Here is a 20,619-nt window from a genome sequence, read left to right on the forward strand (position 1 = left end):
TAAACCATATGTGTTTACTTTCTGCTTATTTTTAACAAAGTTTCTGAATTTAAGAACAAGGAGTGAAGAATTTTGAAATTTTGTTGACTCAGTTTTCTAACTATTGGCATTGGTAAACAAAGAGATTCTAATAACAAGAGACCCAGTCTGCATCTTTCTTTAAATTTAAGCTCTTTCCTATAATAAAGTGCAGGAAATATCAGAAAGCCTCTGGAAAGCAAAGATTCCCTCAGGAAGTCTGAAGGCCTTTGTTCAATGCTTTCCTCTGAAAAATTTTTCATGGGCAAAGACAGTGTTCTGGTTTTGATTTCTTTCCCCTCTCTTTGTTATGGTTTGAACATAAATGAGCACATTTGCCTCATTAAAAAGTCACTTAGAGCATCACATTTGCATTGTTTATGTAAATTGGATTTGTAAATCTCTCAAAGAAATTATTAAGTTGTGGAATGATTATTAAAAGAATGATCACATCATCAATATCATGTGAAATAAGGTGAGTTTATTATTTCTGTTTCAAATATCCGTGTACTCCCATAAGAACAACCTTTATCCAGTATCTGTCTTCCAGAAAACACCTATACCTATAAATGATCAAATGTTAGGCTGCATATCTTCTATGTTGCTGGGAAGCAGCTTGTGTAAACAACTTCACCAATGTATCACTACCTACTCTCAGTGTACATTTTTCCCTATTGTGTGCAAGAATTCACTATAATATCAACCTGTTACAGAGGTGTCCTAGGCCTCTTCCTCAGAGGTGAATCTTCCACATTATCTCTCTGAACCTGCTCTAGCCAGCCTATGCCTAGTGCTGGAGCACCTGCCCAAAGCAAGGCTGCTGCCACCACAGGATTTCCTACTGTGCAAGAGGCTGCAGTCCTGTTGGGAAAAAAATGAAAGGTCTACAAATAAAAAACAGGTGAAATCCATTGATGTGGTGGGTTTTCCAAGTAGGAGGCTTCCTGGGTTTCTCCTCCTTAAGGTGAGATTTGGAAAAATGAGGTTGTACCCTAGAACCCAATGGATTTAAGTGGTGAACCAACGTGGGAGCTAGTCTCTTTTTCCCATCTCCTTTGACTCATTCCCTCATCCTTTCACACTGGAGGACTGCCACCCCAGGGGAATGGGTGTGCTCTTGGCTACTACAGTGGAATCAATTGCAATTTCAACACTGTACTTGTTTTGTTACTACTGCTAATATCTGCCAGGCATCACAGCACAAGGACCTCTTGTGCCCTGACAGCAGATACTCTGACTGAAACACTTTGAAAAAAGACAAGTAGGGGGAAGAAACTAATAGCCCAAGTGAGATTCGTTTAAAATACTGATTTAATAAAATAAGCTCAGTTACCAGTAAAGTTAACTTGGCAGAGTTCCTTCCTTTGATTATTTAAACAGTTCTGTCAGAAATATTCCACACGATTAGAAATATTTATGAATAAACCTTTTTATGGAAGGAGGAATCTAGAATGTAGCCATGACACCTCTTACATTCACATATCTGAAAGAATGGAGCATTTCCCAGTGATGTGTGCTCTTTTAACAGCTGCAAGTTCTGAGAAAAAATATGGTTGTGGAAAGTAAAACATGTAATATTGAGGTTAAACTTGAAAAGTGATTCATGAACTTCTGAAGGTCAAAGGTTGATCTGATAAACACAGTGCTAAGCTTAGATACCCAAATAAGCAGCAAGTCCTATGTAATGTGACCAGAAATCTCCTTTACACAGCTTCTGTTGTTGGGGTTGAGTCACTTCGCTTCCACTTCAATTTATCTGATGAGTTAAAAGATAATTATTGAAGTTTGCAGGAAAAACAAAAAAGAAAATATAATATCCTCCTCACAGAGACAGATGTACTATAATTATTGTGTTTCCATAGCCAACTCATATATTTAACCTTACCATCTTCAGGTCTAAAAACCATCTGCTTTTGGGGATCTGGCACACCAGGTGATTCAGTGTTTAAAGCTGTGGATTACAGTCACATTTGCACACTAGATGTATGTGTGTTACAGTGAGTTGGGAAATGTTCCAGTGATGGCTTGCAGTACTACTGAACACCAAATATCTGTTGAGGATAAAGCAGAGGGCAGAAAAAGATGTGTCCGTTTCCCCTGTCTCCATCATCAGTTTATTTTGCTTAAGAAAACACTGTCATAGGAGTAGAATTTGGAGGAAAACCCAACTGCAAGAAAATCTCACCACCATCTTCACCACAGAAGGAAATCCAAAGCCAAAAGGAAAACTAATCTCAGAGAGCAAGTACAGTCCTGATTCTACTTTAAACAAACCATGGCCCTTATTACGAGTAAAAGCAGTGCCTTTTAAAATCCCAATTTCAGGGACAGTGATTTTACACAGACCATTACTTCAAAATATGTCTATGTGCTTTATTAGTTCAAAATCCAACCATTGAAGCTGGTCTTTGGTATTTGAACCACTCAGGGACCTTTTCAAAATGTTGCCTACTGAGGATTATGGAACACAAGTAGGGTAGTACCTATCTCCTTGGAAGCATAAAAAGAAACCCATGTCTGAGTTATAAATGGGCCTGGCACAAGTCTACTAATAATTTTTAAATGCCTGCTGCTGCTAAAGAAGGGACAACTGGCATCAGGATCAACTACTTCAGTCCTTCACTGGCACTGGCCTTAGAAAAAAAAACATCAGGAATTCTCTCAAATTACCTATTGTATGTTTTTCTCTCTAAATTACTGTTTGCATTAGACAAAATCATAATGAGTAGCTCATAAAAAGAGAAACTGTTAACAAAAGAAACATTCCCAAACTACTAGGTCATCTTATTTTTTTAAGAAAAAATTAAAAACATTTCACTGACTGATCTTGAAAGAAAACAGAGGAGAAAGGGGGGAAGGAGGAAGAGAGAGAAGCAGAGGAAAGGGAGGTTAATCTCTTGGCTATTAAGAAACAAAAATATAACCCAGATAACAGAAGCATGAAAGAAATCAGTGGAATTATTGATGGCAATTATTAAATATTATAGACATTAGACCAAATTCAATGACAAGGGGGTCATATTCAGTGGTGCACGTCGCTGCTTTGATGTATGCATCAATAATATAATGGTGATATTATCTTGCAAGAATGACACAAATATTTAAATGGACTAAATTTTATAGAAACTTGCAAATGAAGTACTGAAGGTCTCAAAATATTGTGACAAAAAACCATCCTAATCACTTTGGACTGACCAGATGTAGAAAGACTAACATTTCTAAAACTGTTCTTTCTAGAAAAATGTAAACAATAATCAGCTTTAGACTGATGAAAAACATTTCATTTGTTTTCAGTTTATGTGAGATTTCTCCATTTCTACCAGATAAATTTCAAATGAATTTCCTCTTAAACACATATACAAAAAGATTTTATTTTTCTGAAAAATCAAAACGAAGTTTTAGTAAATGTGCACTACAAGACTAAGCTGTAAAATTTCAGTTGAAGTTCTAAATCTATTTTTATCTCAATTTCTAACTACCCTTGATTCCCCTCATGCATTTTCAGCTAATGAACTTTTTTTTTCGAGATATGTCATCTATCTCTAGACTTGTCAATTGCAATTTAGAGGTAAATTGAATCAAATATTTTACAGACAGAATTTGAATATAATTACTCTCTATCACCATCTCAACATGATCTTGTCAGGGAAAGTTTCAAAACAGCATGACTTGGGAGAAACTAGCTTGAAAAAAATCCCCAAAGCCAAACTGAACTTTGTGCAGAAATCGTATCAGTTACTAGGTCAGAATTTCAAGTATTTCCAACATTTCCAAATAATTTCAAATATTCCAAACATTTGCATGTTTCACCGTATATTTATTGCACCTGTATGTTAAGTGTTTAATTTGACAGCTATTAGTAACCCAAGCTCTCAGCTCCTTGGTCCTGAACTGGTCAGCCATTGCAAATCCTCAGTCAAATGCCTCAGTAAATCTGCTGAGTATTTCCTGAGGCTTCAAACAACAGTGGAAAGGTAAGGACTAGGAAGTGCTATTCAAGGTCAAGCATTCTTCCCTGGTTATAAATGGCCAAATAACCAAGTTCCAAAAATCCCCCTTGAAAAGCACTTTAGAAATTCAATGTTTTCCTAGGCTTTAAAGTGTAAGCCCATTTAACAACAACTAAAGTATGTCTATATGGTTATGAGCAATCTACAAAAATCTATGATAAGAATAAATTTTTCTATTACATTCTGGAGTATGGTCTGAAAACTACCAAAAAAAGGTAATCGTCTCATAAAATTCCCAAGAAGCTCTCCAATAAAAGAGAGCAAAACCCCTGAGAACAGCATGGTCAGAGAGTTAACATTGCAGCAAATTTTCTCTTCCCCACTAAATCTCCTGCCATTTCTACCCTACAGCAGAGTATTGGGTACATCTGTCTGTCTTTACTTTGTGTGCTCAAATTTGAGGCTAGTGACAGAACTGTTAGTGCAATTTCTCTGAGGTCTGCCCTTCTGAGCCATAATCCTCATGTACACTCAGTGTTAATGCTGGTTAAACCTCAGAAGTTTTAGAGACGTCTTTTCATGTAAGTATTCAAGAACGCAGTCTTATATGAACAATACCCAAATACATCTTGGTCTAGATACCACAGGATTTGTCCAGGGTGGAAATGCTGAGGAAGTAATCTCTTGGACACTACTTAACTGCTTTACTTTGGGGAAGAAATCAAGAAGAAACAGAAATGCAGGGAATATTTGCATATCCCATTTGTAATCAGAACTATGTTGACATTTGTCATATATCAATTATTTCTCGCTACTCACTGCATGTTCTATTTTCAAGAAATTAAATCTGGCAGGAGTAATTGTAGGAAGGCTACGTGAGCACTGCTATACAGAATAGTACAATGACTGAATAGTACATCATGCTTAGAGTCAGGTCACTAAAGGACAAAAAAATCCCTATTGCTTATAAAATATAGGAAAATTACACCAAAGGATTTCAATTGAAAATAAGAAAATTAGCAATGGTAAGGAAGAATGTGTGACCCTAAAGGACAATATGCATTCTTGTCTTTGATGCTTTGAGTGGTAAACATCCAATATGCAGCAAGGTATTAAACAGATGTTAGTAAACAGAAAAAAATCTAAGAAAACAGAGCAGTTTCCCCAATTGAGGGACTTCTGCATCTTTACAATCCTCTTGCATCTGTAGATTATATCATGACAACAGTTCTTTAGTTGACTGCAAATAACAATAAGGAATGATGTCTGCCAGCACTGAAAACTACTTTTTAAATGTCGATACTACAACCACACCAACCACACCCAGCCTCTAGGTCACAGGGATATATCTCTGTGCTTAACATGACTCACTCCACTAGCAGCAAAAGAACTATGTACAATGTAATAAGCTGATGCCCTGAGGCCATAGGTACAATGGTGGCTCCACTTCATATTCTCCTCTTTATTGATTTGAACTGAAGGAAATATAGAACAGTACAGATAATAGCTCTGATGGCATTTACTATTTAAACAGGGATTTAAAGATCTTTAAAATATGGATTGGTGACCTTATTGGGGGTTTATTATTGTCTCCCTTATGTATAGGCCTTTGTTTTTCAAGTTCTTTATTAGATGCTCTGAATCTACCACTAGAAGTATGTCTTGGGCGTTTGTTCCCCAGCAGATCCTTAATATGATAAAATACAATGGCTTCAAGAAAAAAAGCCTCCATTTTTTGTGACATATAGCATAAAAGACTGCAATGAACCATTGGAAACTTTTGCAATTTCTTGTGGTAAATGTGGCTGCCACACTGGCACTTTCAGCACACAAAGCTAAAAACACCTTGACACATCACAGATGGAACAGTGTAATAATAACCACCTTGATGGATGAGGAATTTCTACACTTTCAAGAGGCCTTTCTGTTTGTTTTAGAGGCTCACTAATTGTGCTAGAGTATGTATATTATGAGCTAATGGTCCAAAAAGTATCAGATAGAAAAATTAAGTAGTTACAAAGAAGCAGAAATCCTCTAGAAATATGTACCTTAGAAGTAGCAAACGGTTTTCTTGTTTATTTGCTTCGTAAAATTGAAGTAACTACAGCAAAACCCACAAAAAAGCTCCCCTCAAAACAAAAACATGCCTCCCCCCCAAAAAAAGTCCCCCTACCATTCTATGATTCTATGATTCTTTCCTTGAAGACAATTATAAACACAAAGAATAGGTGTTTAGGATAGAAATACTTCTAAGTCCTTTAAACTTTAGCTATAATTATATATAAGAAAGTGCTGGGGCCAGATCTACCTCAATTATTCAAGTGTCTTTATCCTAGAATAACATTCAAGAAGAGTAAACAAACTCTTGAAGAGTCAAATAAATTCCTTTCTTATTTCACTCACATTTGGAGTCATTTCATGTACAAGTGTACAGAAAGGAAACTCCACTAACAGACTTTTTGCAGCACAGCAGAAAGCAGTTAGATTTTTTTTTTTGTTTTAAACTTTGTACACATGATGGAACAGAGGCTACTGTAAACTGTTTTGTCTTGAACGGAATGAAGAGCCCAGCTCAGATAAGCTTTTGGAAAACTTTCACATTGACATATTTACATTTGAATGAACAAGTGCAATCTCTCTCTTTTTGCAACCCACCTATTCCTCAATGATGTTTTAGGACCAGGAACGACACAGAGGAAATAACATTGCTGAATTGCTTAAGTGTAAATCGATTTGGAGTTTACAAAAGGGACGCTGTGGGTGCTGATGGCACGCCAGTACGAGAACACAGGGCTCGGGTCTGGCTGTAGACAGCGCACTTGTGGTGGGACAAGGCTGTGCACAGTGCCACAGCGAGTTCTCAAATTCTCTTTTTCTCTAACTTCACACTCTGCACGTTATCATAAGCTTCCCTCCCTCTCCCCCCTGCTTATATGCCTTCTTCTATTGTATTGTATGCGTGTAATCTGATTTCTTTGTAGACCTGAAAGGTAGACCTCCAGGTCTGCAGCTGACTTCTGCCAAACTCCAGGAAAATAATTGCCACGTGGCACTTACCTCTCCTTCTCTGGGCCACGGCCTTCCATTTTGTGTGTATTTGCTTTGATTCTGGCGCTTCTTTTGCCCTCCATCAGCAAATTTGCACAGCAAAGGCTCAGTGGGGGCTGTGAAGACAAGAAACCCAGTCTATATTAGCATCCCCCCCAAAGAAAGTGATTATACCAGCAACAGTAGTGCTTTGTAATACTGATCTTTTGAAGTAAAATCTTGCCTTCTGCAGATATTTTTTGCTTCTTTTAGCCTTGACTCCACTGGCAGCTGTTCTTATTAACTAAGCTTCAAAAATATATACTGGCAGCCCTTAAAAGAATTTAGCAAATATTTTTGAAAAAATAATCAGCCTACACAGAATGTTAAGTTGCTGTAGTGGAATAGTAGAATCAGGCATCGGTTCCAGCTAAGTTAGACACGTATTCATGACCAATATTAGTGTAAAGATAAACACTTCTTTACTAAGGCAGCTTTCTGGGTTTATCATAAAAACTTTGCAAGAATCTGTTTAACTGTTCTCACTATTTCTGTGTTTCTCGGCACCCAATCCTTTAAAAATCTGAATAAACAGAATGAAATAGAGACTTTTGCCAACCATAGTCCAATTAGCTTTCCTTTCCTCTCAACTCCTTTTAAGCAATTTGGCAGCTGAGAAAACCCCTTTCCTCTCCAACTGGGATCTGGTGTGTGTGAATACAATAGTTGAGGAGGTCAGAGCCCAGGGAAGAAAGGATATTCACAGAGCTACGGACCCCAAAAGGCAGCTGACAATATGGTCCCCTAGTGAAGAAATTACCAGACATCCAATAGGTGTAACAGGAAGGAAACTTTGTGTCTTGGGATCTTTTCCCATCTACCCAGCTTTTAACTGTCTCTTAAAATATTTTTCAGCCAAAACTGTAATTAGCTTGCTGGTGGAAGCTTGGCTTTTCTGCCTCCTTCTTAAACGAGAGGCCAAATTCTACCCTTTTCATCAGGTGTATGTCAGGATTGGCTTTTATTATTACATCAACAGAGAAGTAAACCAATATGGGTTGGCTGAAAAAAATCTAAAAATGATGTGTCATTTCTGAATCTTTTCGGGAATTTTTAGGTGGTGAGTAGAGGCTCTAATTAATTAACCAGAGGATTTGATAGAAGAAAGCAAGAAATCTGTGGTTTGTTTTTTTTCCTCATTTCCTGTTTCTGGGAGGCTAGAAATGTTGAAAGAATGAAAATTCAGGGACAGGAAAGAAATGTTGCGGTAGGGTGTTAGCCAATTTGCTGACCTATTTATTTGTAATAAATATTATGACCTGGTTAAAGGATAATTTCATATAATAGTAAAACAAGCTCACTGACCCCAACGTCTTAGGTACAGACAGCTCAAAATGGGTTAGAAAGTATAGATTAAAACGGTGATCACTTGAAAACCGCAACCGAGGAATGCACATAGAGAATTTCACATCAAAACCACAATTTCTCATTGGGATAGTATCACTTTGGCTACTTCTGAAGCTTTAACAGCTTTGTTTTTTCAATACTATTTTACCAGGCATGTAATTTCCAAGGTCACTGGAAAATGAACTGCAGGGAACAATCCATTATTGGCAGAAGGCTCAACTGTGTGACCCCAGAGGTCCTTCCCCATCTCTGACTTCGATTATTGTATCAGATTTTGGTAAAAGCAATGCTCAGCCAACCATTTTAAATTTAAAATAATGAAGGTTTAAAAGCATCCAGGTGGCTATGGAGATTCTTTTTGCAGATGGAGAGATTTTACAGAGCTGATTGCCTTGTACTGTCACCAGTTTTACTCCACAGTGCAATGCTGCACGATTTCAGAGTGGTTACTTGCAATTCACTTTGATGTGACTGTGAGGGAGGAGCATGTGCTAAGCCAGCATTAGAGGAAGACCTATTAAACGTCACATCTGAAGTTTCAAAAGCTTTTTGCTCTAAGAACTGCACAACTATCAGGCAACATAGGATAGATATCCTTAGAAAGAACATGTAAAAGCAATCTTCATATTGGATACTTACACACGCCATGATCATCTGCTAATATACACATGTGGTATTAACACATATATTGTGATGTGGTTAAGCAAACTAGGAATTCATATGGTTTGCTACATATCCTCTTTATATATTAGCCAACCATAAATGGGAAGCTGTTGCCATTTCCAGAATTCCCAATATCCAACATTACCATATGACTACCTCTTATTTGTTAATGCTGGCCTTCTTAAAGTTGACTGAGATTGAAAAGAACTGCCAAACAACTTTACCTTCCACATTGCACAGGCTTTTCAGGAGGCAGGGAGGAAGATGGAAAACAACAATGGTATCATGCTCTTTACAGGTAATTTTCTGCACAGGAAGTTATATTGTTCTACAGAAAACTGTGGAGGGTTCTGGGGAAAAAGTTGGTCTATGTCCACTGACATTAACATAAGCAAAAAAAGATCAAAAGAAAATGTTCAGAGAGGAAGACAAAGTCCAGATAGAACGGCTTTGGGTTGGTGGTTGGATTTTTTCAGGGAAAAAAAACAACAAAAAAGAAAAATACAGGCATGTAGCATATTACATCCAGCAAGACAGAAATGATGTTATTAGTTCTGAAGTGATGTGGGTCTCAATGGTTTACATCTGGAAACAACTATGGAAAGCAACTTCAAAATATAAAGAAATAGAATTAATAATCTCTCTTCTTTCAGGAGAATGTAATAGAGTCTTTAGAGTTCATATACAGTGCTCTAAGTACAATTGAAATCCCTTGCAAGAGAGGTTCTCTAGGTTTTGCAAGAGCCGATGAATGCGAATATTTGACATCATTCTTATTAATAAAATACATAATAGAGAATACTGGAAAAGACATATCCTATTGCACTATACAAGCAAAAATATTTAAGTAGAAGTCTGGTTTAATGATTAAATTAAATGTCAGAAGTGCTGCAAAACTAATAAATTTACTTCACACAATATAGAAATCACAATTAGATACTACGGTTATGAATTAAAAAGAAAATATTTAGGACCTATTAAAAAATAGATTTATCTATAGACTGAATTTCTACTTTTCTCCTTTTCCTCTGTAGGAACACACTCACAGAAAATAAATGCCTATGTCCCTGCCTCTTCTCTCACCTTTTGTACTGCTGACTTAATAGAAAATGTGATTTGGATATCTGTAGATGTTCATATTTTGAACTGATAAGCACATCTTTTTGTATGGTTCTTGACATCCTTAAAATTTTGAGCATGTGTGGTATTTTGAAGCATATCTGAAAAATCTACTGTTGGTATTTTCCTGTCAGAAAAGTGAGAATTGATTCACTTGAGACAAATTTCAGGCTATTCCATCCTGATAAACTCTTCAAGATAGAAGGCACTGCTCCTTCTTTGACTTCTACCTGACAGTAACAAATACAAATATCAAGAATAAATAACAGCTTTAACCTGAATAAGGTTCATTAAGCCGTAAGCCGTTTTTCAAGAAGAAGATTTAAATCCTTGCTGTAGTTCCCATCCAAAGCCTCCTGTAGTTAATAAGACATAAATAGCCCTGAACTTGGCTTTCAGTCCTGAGAAGGAAGCAGGATCAAATTGATAGTGCTTCTAAACAGCATTTGCCAAGATATTCAGGGCTGCTTTAGGAGAGGGCAGTAGTTGCTAGTGTTTGAATTCTGTTCCCATGGAAGTCAATGGCTACAGCCCTATATCTCTTCAATCAGGCTCTGAATTTACTCTAAGAGTTCAATGGAGGTGAAAGAGAGAGTCTGGTTTTATGTCAATCAAGCCTGTCGATACAGTTGGAGTTCCCTTAGGAGATCAACTTCTCATGCTCCGCTACTTTAGATGGACAGACAGTGCAGACAGACAGCACTGAACTGCAAAAAGACTGTTCAGCAAAAGCAACATTGGGATTTAAAATAGCACAAAGCCTTTAGATGGAAGGGAATGGAGATAACAGTGCCCCCTTCTTGAATTTGGCAGTCTTTTAGAAATGTTCCATCTCAGGAACTTCAATTAAATTAAAGAATTCAACAAAAAAAGCAAACTTCTAACTAGTTCTGCATACATAATTTCCTTATGCTTTCATTCATCGGAAGGCAGATATACTTGAGCTTCTACATATGCACAAATGTATATATTCATGAGCAAATGCTTCGTAAAGGAAGATGAAAGCTGTCATTTGCATTCAGTGAATCTTTTTCATTATTTCAGGTGCTCTGAAACTTTTCCTATCTTAAGAGTTGCTGAGAAGAGCTTGTCCTCTACAACCTCCGATAAAGTCATAGAGCATCATCTGTCCAGCAATGACAAGAGTTACATATATAAAAATGTAGTAACAAGAACATATTTATGTATTTTAGCTGCTTTCACTATGAGTATTTTTGAAGGCAGAATATTTTTCAGCATGTCAGGAAGAGCTTAATCTCTGTTTCTCATTTTTTACAAAAATTACAGTATCATTTTCAGCAGACAGCTGAGCAACAAGTGCTCTATGAACACTCACGTGGGTCTTTAAACACTTTCATTTCATCAACATGAAGAAAAATTATGACAAAGTCATTGGTATATCAATGAATGGTCAGTGCACAGTCAATGATCTTTTTCAAAGTATGTTTTTATGAGAAAGTTGGATTAATTTATTTTTCAGCCCTGAGAAACCATCCTCCACAATAAAAAATAGAGCAAAGCAATAACTACATTCACAATTACACCAAGTATCCAAACTGATTGAGCTTGGATAACTATTTTTAGCTCCCTTTCACATTTGAAGCACTTTGAAAGCATTTTCATGTACAAATCACACAGAATATCTGATTGAAACAGCATGCAAGAACCAACCCCTTTGTCTGCCACATTTTTAGCCTTTAAGAAAAACTTAATCCTACTGTAGCATCAAAGATATTTTATAAGCAGATCTGTTTACTCTTACAGTATTTCAGAGGGAGATATGAGAGACATAAAAGCTCTAGAAGCAAGAGAGGAGAGAGAAAGTTAAAGTTCTGATTCTGTACATGGGGACAGATGGATGCACCCAGCAGGACTATGGTCTTCACAGAACCTGCAGTTTACTTACAAAATCAATTTTGCTGTTGTAAGCTTTAAAGTTGTAAATGTTTCAGGATCCCATCCATAGGGTGACTCTCCGCTCTAGTGAGTTTAGTGGCTTCTAGAAAAGTTCTGTCATGCAGTACTTATTAATCTCAAAGTCATAAATAAACAAAATTCAAACTTCAAGGAAGATTGGAAAACACAACTATAGCTATTCTCCTCTTCAAAAATGAAGATGAAGAATTACAAAAGATGGTACGTGACGTGAAAGGACAAAAGGACATGTAAGGACAAAGCGTTAGCTGAGTAAGGAAACCGTAAGTAATGAGGCAAATAAAACACATCAACCTATCCCACATTGAGCATTTGCATTGTTGAAGGACAGAATAATAGCTTCTATCCCAGAAGCCCATGAGACTGGATGCAATATCACATGATAGACCCTAACATATATATATCTAGAAGTATGTCCAAATGATTCCTTGCTGCTTACTGTTTTAGCAACAGCCAGTGCTTTTACACAGGTCAAGCAATACACAGTGCATTTGTTCAATAAGTTTACAGTTAAATTTCACAACATGATATTCAGTGGAACTGTACAGCTGATTATTAAAGTAAAACAATGAGTTAACATTGCATTTTAGTTTCTACAACATACCGCTTTCACAATATCATTATAGAAATTGGGGAAACAGCTTTACATACTAGAAAAGTACCCCAAAGCAACAATTAAAAAAGCAAACATCTGTTTGGATAGCAAGGAAATAAAAAAAAAAGAAGTTATTTACTTTTGCTAAACTGCACTATAGCATCACTATATATCTTTAGGTCACCTCTTTGCCTTTAGAAGTGGGAAGTAATTCTTTCATCTTTCTGTATGATCATTATTTATAAAGAGTGAGAATGTATTAGAAAAGAAAAATATATCTCAGAGAGGAAAAGATGTGTCAAGTTCAAAGTTAGTGTTTCTATTCTGTGAAACAGAAATCACTTGAAGCAGGTAGAACAGTTAACCATATGCATAAGTTGGATAAACAGCTTGCCAACCATGAAATGTGGTCCAGAACTTGCTGCAATCGATGAGCTACTACATAGAAAAGTTATACTTAATCATTTTGTTGCAGAAGCTCCCAAAAAGGTGTGTTAGAGACAATCAGAAACTAGAATCTCCCTTCTATGAGAAACTGTAACATTCATTTTACAGGTTTTGTTTAAAGAAAAAATTAGTTCTCAAATTTTCAACAGAAGAGCAGATTGAGAGCATCTGATTCAGGATGATTAAAAGGCACTGTTCCAATGTTGCTGATAAGTAGAAACTGTTATAATTCAATAAATTATTTTATGGTGATAACATATAGAAACAGATGCTCCAATATGGTATCAAAACTTAAACAAAATCAATTAAAAAACGAAAGCTAAAATGCAGTATTAAAACTGTGTTGAAATGTTGAGATACCATAGTATATTTTTAACAAGCTCCATTCCTCAACCAACTCTAGTGTTTGTCTCCATTGGAGAACATAAATAGATAAGGAACAAATTCAGAACAGAATTAAGGAGTTCATTAATTATTTTTATTAACTAATAACTAAATAATACACTACACTTTAATGTTGGATTTGCCTTTATTTTAAACATCAGAGCTCACAGCTAGTTAGATTCTCAGTGAATCCAAAGTCACTCTACTGAAGTCAAATTTAAAGGTAAACTGTGAGCAGAGTGTGAGCAGAGCCACGCTCATGAGTTTTGTCAGAAAAAGCAGCTTCCTCAAACTTGATGACAGAGCAAAGTTCTGCCCTAACCAGTATAATGCTGAAAAATATCAGCTGTAGGTAATTTTCTGCACCCAGTGCTATGACAGCTCTTCACAACCTTTAACTACTGAATGAAAAGGATGTAGGGTCCTTGAGGAGCACAGCTTTTGAATTTCTCCAAGAGCCTTTACAGTGAAAGAGGAGGTCCTTTTATTGAATGACGGTGCAACCAAACTGAGTAGATGCATGAGTCTGAAGAAATTGTTTCACACACCTATGCTTAGGGCTGTGGTTTCCATGACTGCCAGATAGGACACATAACAAAATTTGAGGTATATTGTTTTAATGTGACAATTTTAATTGAAAATTATAGAATTTGGCTGGGTTAATACCCCCTCCAAAACCAATTTTGATAGACTCCCTTGGATTTCTACCACTGGAAAAGCCATGTATCAAAAAATTGAGATGGTATCTTATTTTGAAGAGGACTATTGGTTACAAGTCACTGAAAGCACTACACATATTATCTGAGATAGATAATAAATGAATATTGAAACAAGTAGATATAAACTGTCATTTTTTAAAAATAAGCAAAGCCTCCACTTGCTTAAGCGGATCTCTTGAAAAGTGAATGCTTGAAAAGCCAACACACCTTTGTATATTTGCAGAATATGTGGAACTTATGTGTGACAGCTTCCCTGTTCTTCTCTCATGCCAGAGTAATAAGGAAGACACTAATGAAAACTTGAAACTGTGCAAGTAATTAGTAAAATAAAGATATGACAATGCAATGGTCCACTATCAAGAATTCCTCTCCATTGACAATAGCTGACAAGGGTGAACAGTTTTCAAAGAACAACAAAAAATACATTTTTTATAGTTTTGTACAGATTTTGCAAATGCTAATTACTGTCTGAGTTTCTGACTTCTATGATTTTAAAAGGAAAAAAAAATGGTTGTTTTTACCATTTTTACACCATTGGCTTACTACTTCAGAGGCTCATTATACTACACATGTTTGGGCCGCAGTTGATTATTTCAAGTGAAATGAAAAAAAGATGTGAAACTTAAAAAATATTCCTGAAAGCATTTAAAAATATTTTGATGTTTTTCATTGTGAATTCCTAGAGCATGACTTGCCAGACAAGCACATGCTTCTGCCATGTGTGACAAGGAACTAAGAGGGATCAGGTGAATAATATCCAACCCAAGATCTCAAGACTCAATGAAGTTGACGCGAACACTTTCAGTACCTTGAACACCTTGTGGCACAGGCTCCTAGATCATGACTTGAACTGGAAGTTATGAACAGTAGTTATGCTGGAGTCTCTCTCAAACTTTGTTTTCTCTCTTGACATTTTTTTTTTACTATCATCACTCAAAAATTACAGGTGATAGTGTGTTTTATTGTCTCTTAAAGAAAGATGCAATTCCTTCCTATTAGTAAGAATATGTAAAGAAAGACAAGATAACTACTAGCTTCTCATCAGGAACTAGTTTTCAGCTAAAAAAAACCCCAAAAAACAACAAAAAACCCACAGTGAAGTTCTGCTGTCTTACCATGTTGTCCCTCACCTCAGATAAGCATTTAAGTTGAAAGTTCCTATGTTGCAGTATTAAACTAGACGAGAGGTCTGAGTTGTATCATGTTTTTAAACAAGTAGCATTCTGACTTCAGTGCATTTACTTCATACTGCTGTACCACTTGAATGCTCCTTTATATTCACCAGATGAGCATGTGGTCTCAGGACTCTAATGTGCAGGTAGAAGTCAACTGAAAAAACCCTCACCCTCTAAACACAAATGCAAAATCACTCTTTAAATCCTTCTCTGAGTGTTTAGGAAGATTGTACTTCATATACCTTTTTGCCCTCTCTGATAATCTCAGAAGTTATTTTGTTTGGATGAAATGGAGATCTTGTATTTCTCACTGTTCAATTATTAAGGAACAGCAACAATCTGCTTCATCTGAAAGGCTCAGCGATTTTTAAATGATCTCATGTACCGTAATTTATAATGGAAAATCAGGTACAAATAGTGTGAGATGCTTTCTAGTTCCCCTCTAATGGAAATAAAATGAATCTCTGGTAATAGGTGACCCTACTTGCTTCTGTGGTCACCCATTTTACTTTTTAGTGTTCTCTTTATTAGTCTCAGGAGAAAAGAGCAAATGCAAAGCTTTTATCTGAAGCTGCTTCTCAAAACAATAGCTCTGCGCTTCTGCTATAAAATCTATTTTTTACTATTCTCATAAACTAATATTATTGATCACAGAGATTTTGCTATTATTCCACTAAGAAAAACTTACTCATGCTGACAGTCCACTGACAAGATCATTGGAATTTATACAGTACAAAAAATTAATCCTGGCTCTGCTAATACAAGGCTATTTCATGTAGTCGTTTAGGTATTTCTTTATTATTTAGTGTTTAATTTATTTATTTTAGATTTAATTTTATTAAACTATATATTACTCTTCACTTTGTATTTATTTAGATAAACCAGAACATTAACATCACATCATTCCTTGTCTGTGTGACACTTCAGAGCTAATGCTATGGAAAAGAAAATTCTTTTCAAACATGTGTTTTCAATACAAACAAGGAAAGCTGGCCAAATGTCTCACGTTAATTCGATGATCTCTTTCCACCAGCATAATAATAACTGCTGTACACAGACGTTTATTTTTGACTAATTAAGGTTGAGTCTTCCCATTTGCTACTCACACTGCAACATATATATATCTTTAATGTCCAGAAGAGCTTATGAAATCCAGTATTAAACTGCATGAGGAAAAAACACTTCATTTATGACCTTTAGCTTATTTAATTTAGACAAGCATGTTCAAATACTACATTTTGTTTCCAATTGTGAGGAAATACACAGTTGTTCTGTCTCTGTCAATGGCTACTACAATAGGTGGTCATATATATAATGCTGACATTACTTAACTTCTACTCATAAATAGGAAAAACAATAGGAAAAAAGATTTTTCTTGGCTAAAGTTGCCCTGTGCATGGTCAAAACAATAATAAGACCTTCTCGCTATCAGACCTGAAACAGAATATTCTTACAAGCACTGATTACTGTGAATGCATTAAATATTCTGCTGTAAATGAAAACAAATCCCACATTTTTTAACTAGCTATCAATCCCTTCAACAGTTTAAAGATATTCAGAAACATTCCTTTTTTTTCAGACTGCCTAATGAAAATTCTTGTATTTAAATCAGTTCTAATTAACAAACATTCCAACATTGACTACTCAGTGCAGCAGCTAAAACTCCAACCACTTATAATCTAAAACATAGCTGAGTGATACAATTTTGCCACTACTGTGAGAAAGAAGGAAAAGCTGAAAGGAAATATCTTTTTATTGCTATTGCCTTCCTTTCATTTTCCTCTTCTGCATTCATTGAAAGACATAATGTGTATGCCCTAAAATGAGAGAGTTCGCTAGAAGCAAACGCACAACATTGCCAGCTTCCTCACTTAAATGTGGGAAGACTTTTAAAAAGTGGATTTGACCCTGGCCGTGTCAGAATTGTGTCCAGGTATAGGTTACACAGGAGGAAGCATTTACAAGACAGCGACTGACTGATTTTTAAAGGCAGGAGTTCATTTTGCTGTGGTAAAGAATACCCAAATCACACTGAACACCTTATACAGGTTATAATTACTGTGTTCCACAAAACTTCACTGCGTGTGCTACCATCATCTCCTGTAAACAGGACCAAAGCAAGGGAGAGAATACTTTGGAAATGACATAAGTAAGAAAGCTGATACCCCTTTCCTTTTTATCCCCAGTGGAAGGAAAGAGCAGCAGCTCAGAACATGGACCGTTGACTATGCAGCACACACGGAACACACCAAAACACCTCACATCTCCAATTCAGAGCACTGATTGCTTCTCATGGTGACTTCCAAGCCCTGAGCCTGCAAGATGCTCTGGGTGCTGCTGAATTGAATGTCAGTTTCCCCCACCAAGTACTTGCAGGTTGGGAGCAAACAAGGCACTGGCATGCATGTGCCAGGAAAGGAAGAAAGGGCTGTGTCAAAACAATTGCTCAGTGGTTCCCATTTCCTTGAAGAGCAAAAGGCAGCAAGCCCCTGAAGCATATCACCACCTGGAGCTCTTGCCAGGACATGGAGGCTTTGCACTAGCTTAACGTAAATCTCTGCCTTTAAGGCACAACTGAACCTGTGATTTCCATGACAGAAAATTACATGGTAGTTTCACTGGGAATTTTCCAGTAAGTCACCTATTTATGATGATACTTTATCCAAGGGGAAGACAAAAAAGTGAAATTATTATCTTTTCCCAAGACAATGGAAGGTCTTACTCATACTTCTTAGCTCTTTTCAAAATGCGTTGATGATACCAACACTAAATCTAATGTGCTATGACATAAGGAAAATTCTAACCCTTGCAGCTTAAAAATCCTTTACTACCATCTGAGACAATATCCTAGAATATTAAATAGATAACACTGAACCCTTCTGAAATTTTCAATTGCATAGCTTTCAGCTGAGGGCAGACAAGGAACCAAACCTACGTATTAGAGACTGAGTGATAGCCTAATCCTCTTTAACTCTGTGTAATACATGTCTCAGAGGTTGTATGAAGGTCATGCTACATCCTGCTTTGCCATGGGCCCAAAAACTACAAAAGGAATATGATTTCAATGCTAAGATTGGCAAAGTAAAAAACAGCCCTCTGCTCTTTCAGTTAAAAGCACTAGAATAATAACAGGAGTGAGCCAAGCACAACAAGGAAGAATAGGTGAAAAAGAGAGAGATAGAAAGAGGCAAAGAAGAATAAGAAAATTATGGAAAATACAGGAACAGAAGGGAGAAGAATGCTTCTGAACTACCCTTAAAATTGTTCTAGTTTCACACAAGAGCATATGCAACTCATGTCCTTGTTCATTTGTGGATGGCAAGAGGCCATCACAAGCACAAAGTCTTAAGTAAGAAAATATGGTAACTGATAATGTAAATACATGGGCTAAATGTCACTGCCTATAGAAAAAAAATGACAAAATTTATAAAAATAAGTGCTTTTATCTGAAAGTAGAGGCTGAAGATCTGTTCTGTCATGCTACCAGGAATCCACTAAGACTGTAGATGGTCTCAGAGTAATTGCATGACTTCAAAACACAAATGAAACTGAGGAGACTGGAGAGTCTCTAGACAAAAATACCAAGACTCTGTTACCAAAGTCAGTTTAAAAGCTCACCTCAAAACTCTATAGATGATTTAACACTAAAGTGCCATGGGAGATAAAATTAGATATGACTACATGAAAGATGAAAAAGCAAGGACCTCTCCTTAGGAGAAACAGTAATAGGCTGACACCAAAACCCAACTATTCTTTAAGGTTTTGTCCTTATTAGGGTGGGATCCTTCCTTGGTTTACAGGTCTGTGGACTCAGCCACACTGGCATCATGAGTCTGCATGCAACTCTATTCAAAGGATTACAAGCAAACAGCAATATCAGAATCTGGCCTGACAAAAGCTGTCTCCAGCTGATGTGAAGCAGTAATTTTCTTCAGAGCAAATGATTTCATGAATCAGCCAGCAGGGAATGACAACATTCTGCTGCCAGTGACTAAGTGTATGACCTCCGGGTTGCAATTTCCACTAGTTTAATAAGAGTCCATTGCAAACGTGATCATGTTTTTCACTCTGCTGTTAACAGAGATGCTAATCTGGCTCTCAGTTTCCTTTCTTTCCTTTTTCTTTTTTTTTTCCTTTTCTTTTCTTTCTGCCAGCTTTATTGCTTACAATGTAGTATTTCCCTGGAGACAGAGAACAAAGTCTACTCCACGTTGTTAATAAAAACTTGAAGACAACACAGTAGAGTAAGAATTAAAGAGCAACAACTTTCCTATATTAAGGAATGTGGCAGACTTAGCAGAGACCTCACGGCTTTCTCCTGCCTTGAGAAGGCCAGCTCAGTACTGAACTTTGCAATCTGGTGAGAGGCAAACACACTGATGTCTGGTAGAGATCCAGAGATGGAAGAAAAATCCCACACTTCTGAGGATGGTCAGAAGAGGAACAACAAAGTTTAAATGAAGGATAAAGACTGAGTAACAAAACCATGAAAATTACACAAAAGCAGTGTTGAGAAGAGAAATGGAAACCTAGATTTTATTCAGCTGATTGTTGATCCTAAAAGGAGTCACAACAAATGGCTACAAATGCTACTATTAAGCCTCATTTGTTATGCAGTATAGTTCTAATTTTTAGGTTGTTACCAGTGGGGAGGCTTTAAAACTCAGCTCCAAACTGAGAGTGACAAACTTCTAATACTATAGAGAAGACAAACAGTGATACTATGCCTTCATGCCAAGGGTGGAGGAAGCTTTATTGAATAGGTCAGCATGGACTTGCTGGTGGAGTAGGAGATGGAAAATGTAAGATTTATCTCTACCTTTGAGGTGTCCAGAGAAGTGGACTATTTGGACATCTGCCATATAATTAATGTCCATCTATCAATTTGTTCATTCAAAGAGATGACCATGTGGGATTACCTTGAAACTTGCTGGTTGGCTACATGGTAGCATGGGATTTTTAACAAGCCTGGACAGACAAAAGCACATGTGAGATCGGATACAATCACTGTGACCCAGGGCTCAGCTCAGTCTGCTTGCATCCAGACTGCTTTTGTCCCAGGTACACAAAGATGAATGTGCCTTGGGCAAATGCTCTTGCTTTTAGGGTGTCTTTGTGCCAAGCCATAATAATATCGTATGTTTGCTCTAGGAAGTCTAACTTTACAATACTAGAAGAAA

General features: G+C 36.6%; 1 protein-coding gene across 4 annotated transcripts in view; it reads right to left on the reverse strand.

The window, feature by feature from the left end:
• Positions 1-20,619, reverse strand: part of RBMS3 (RNA binding motif single stranded interacting protein 3) — a 449,717-nt gene that overhangs the window by 77,600 nt on the left and 351,498 nt on the right. For all 4 annotated transcript variants that reach the window (XR_009818745.1, XM_061996425.1, XM_061996424.1 and 1 more), the window contains exon 7: positions 7,026-7,132. Coding sequence is in view for 3 of the 4 variants with exons in the window: in XM_061996425.1 (XP_061852409.1) it covers positions 7,026-7,132 (107 nt within the window). In the remaining variant the exon portion in view is untranslated. The remainder of the gene's footprint in view (positions 1-7,025; positions 7,133-20,619) is intronic.

Source organism: Colius striatus, chromosome 5 (assembly GCF_028858725.1).
Source record: "Colius striatus isolate bColStr4 chromosome 5, bColStr4.1.hap1, whole genome shotgun sequence".
NCBI classification, from domain to species: Eukaryota; Metazoa; Chordata; class Aves; order Coliiformes; family Coliidae; genus Colius; species Colius striatus.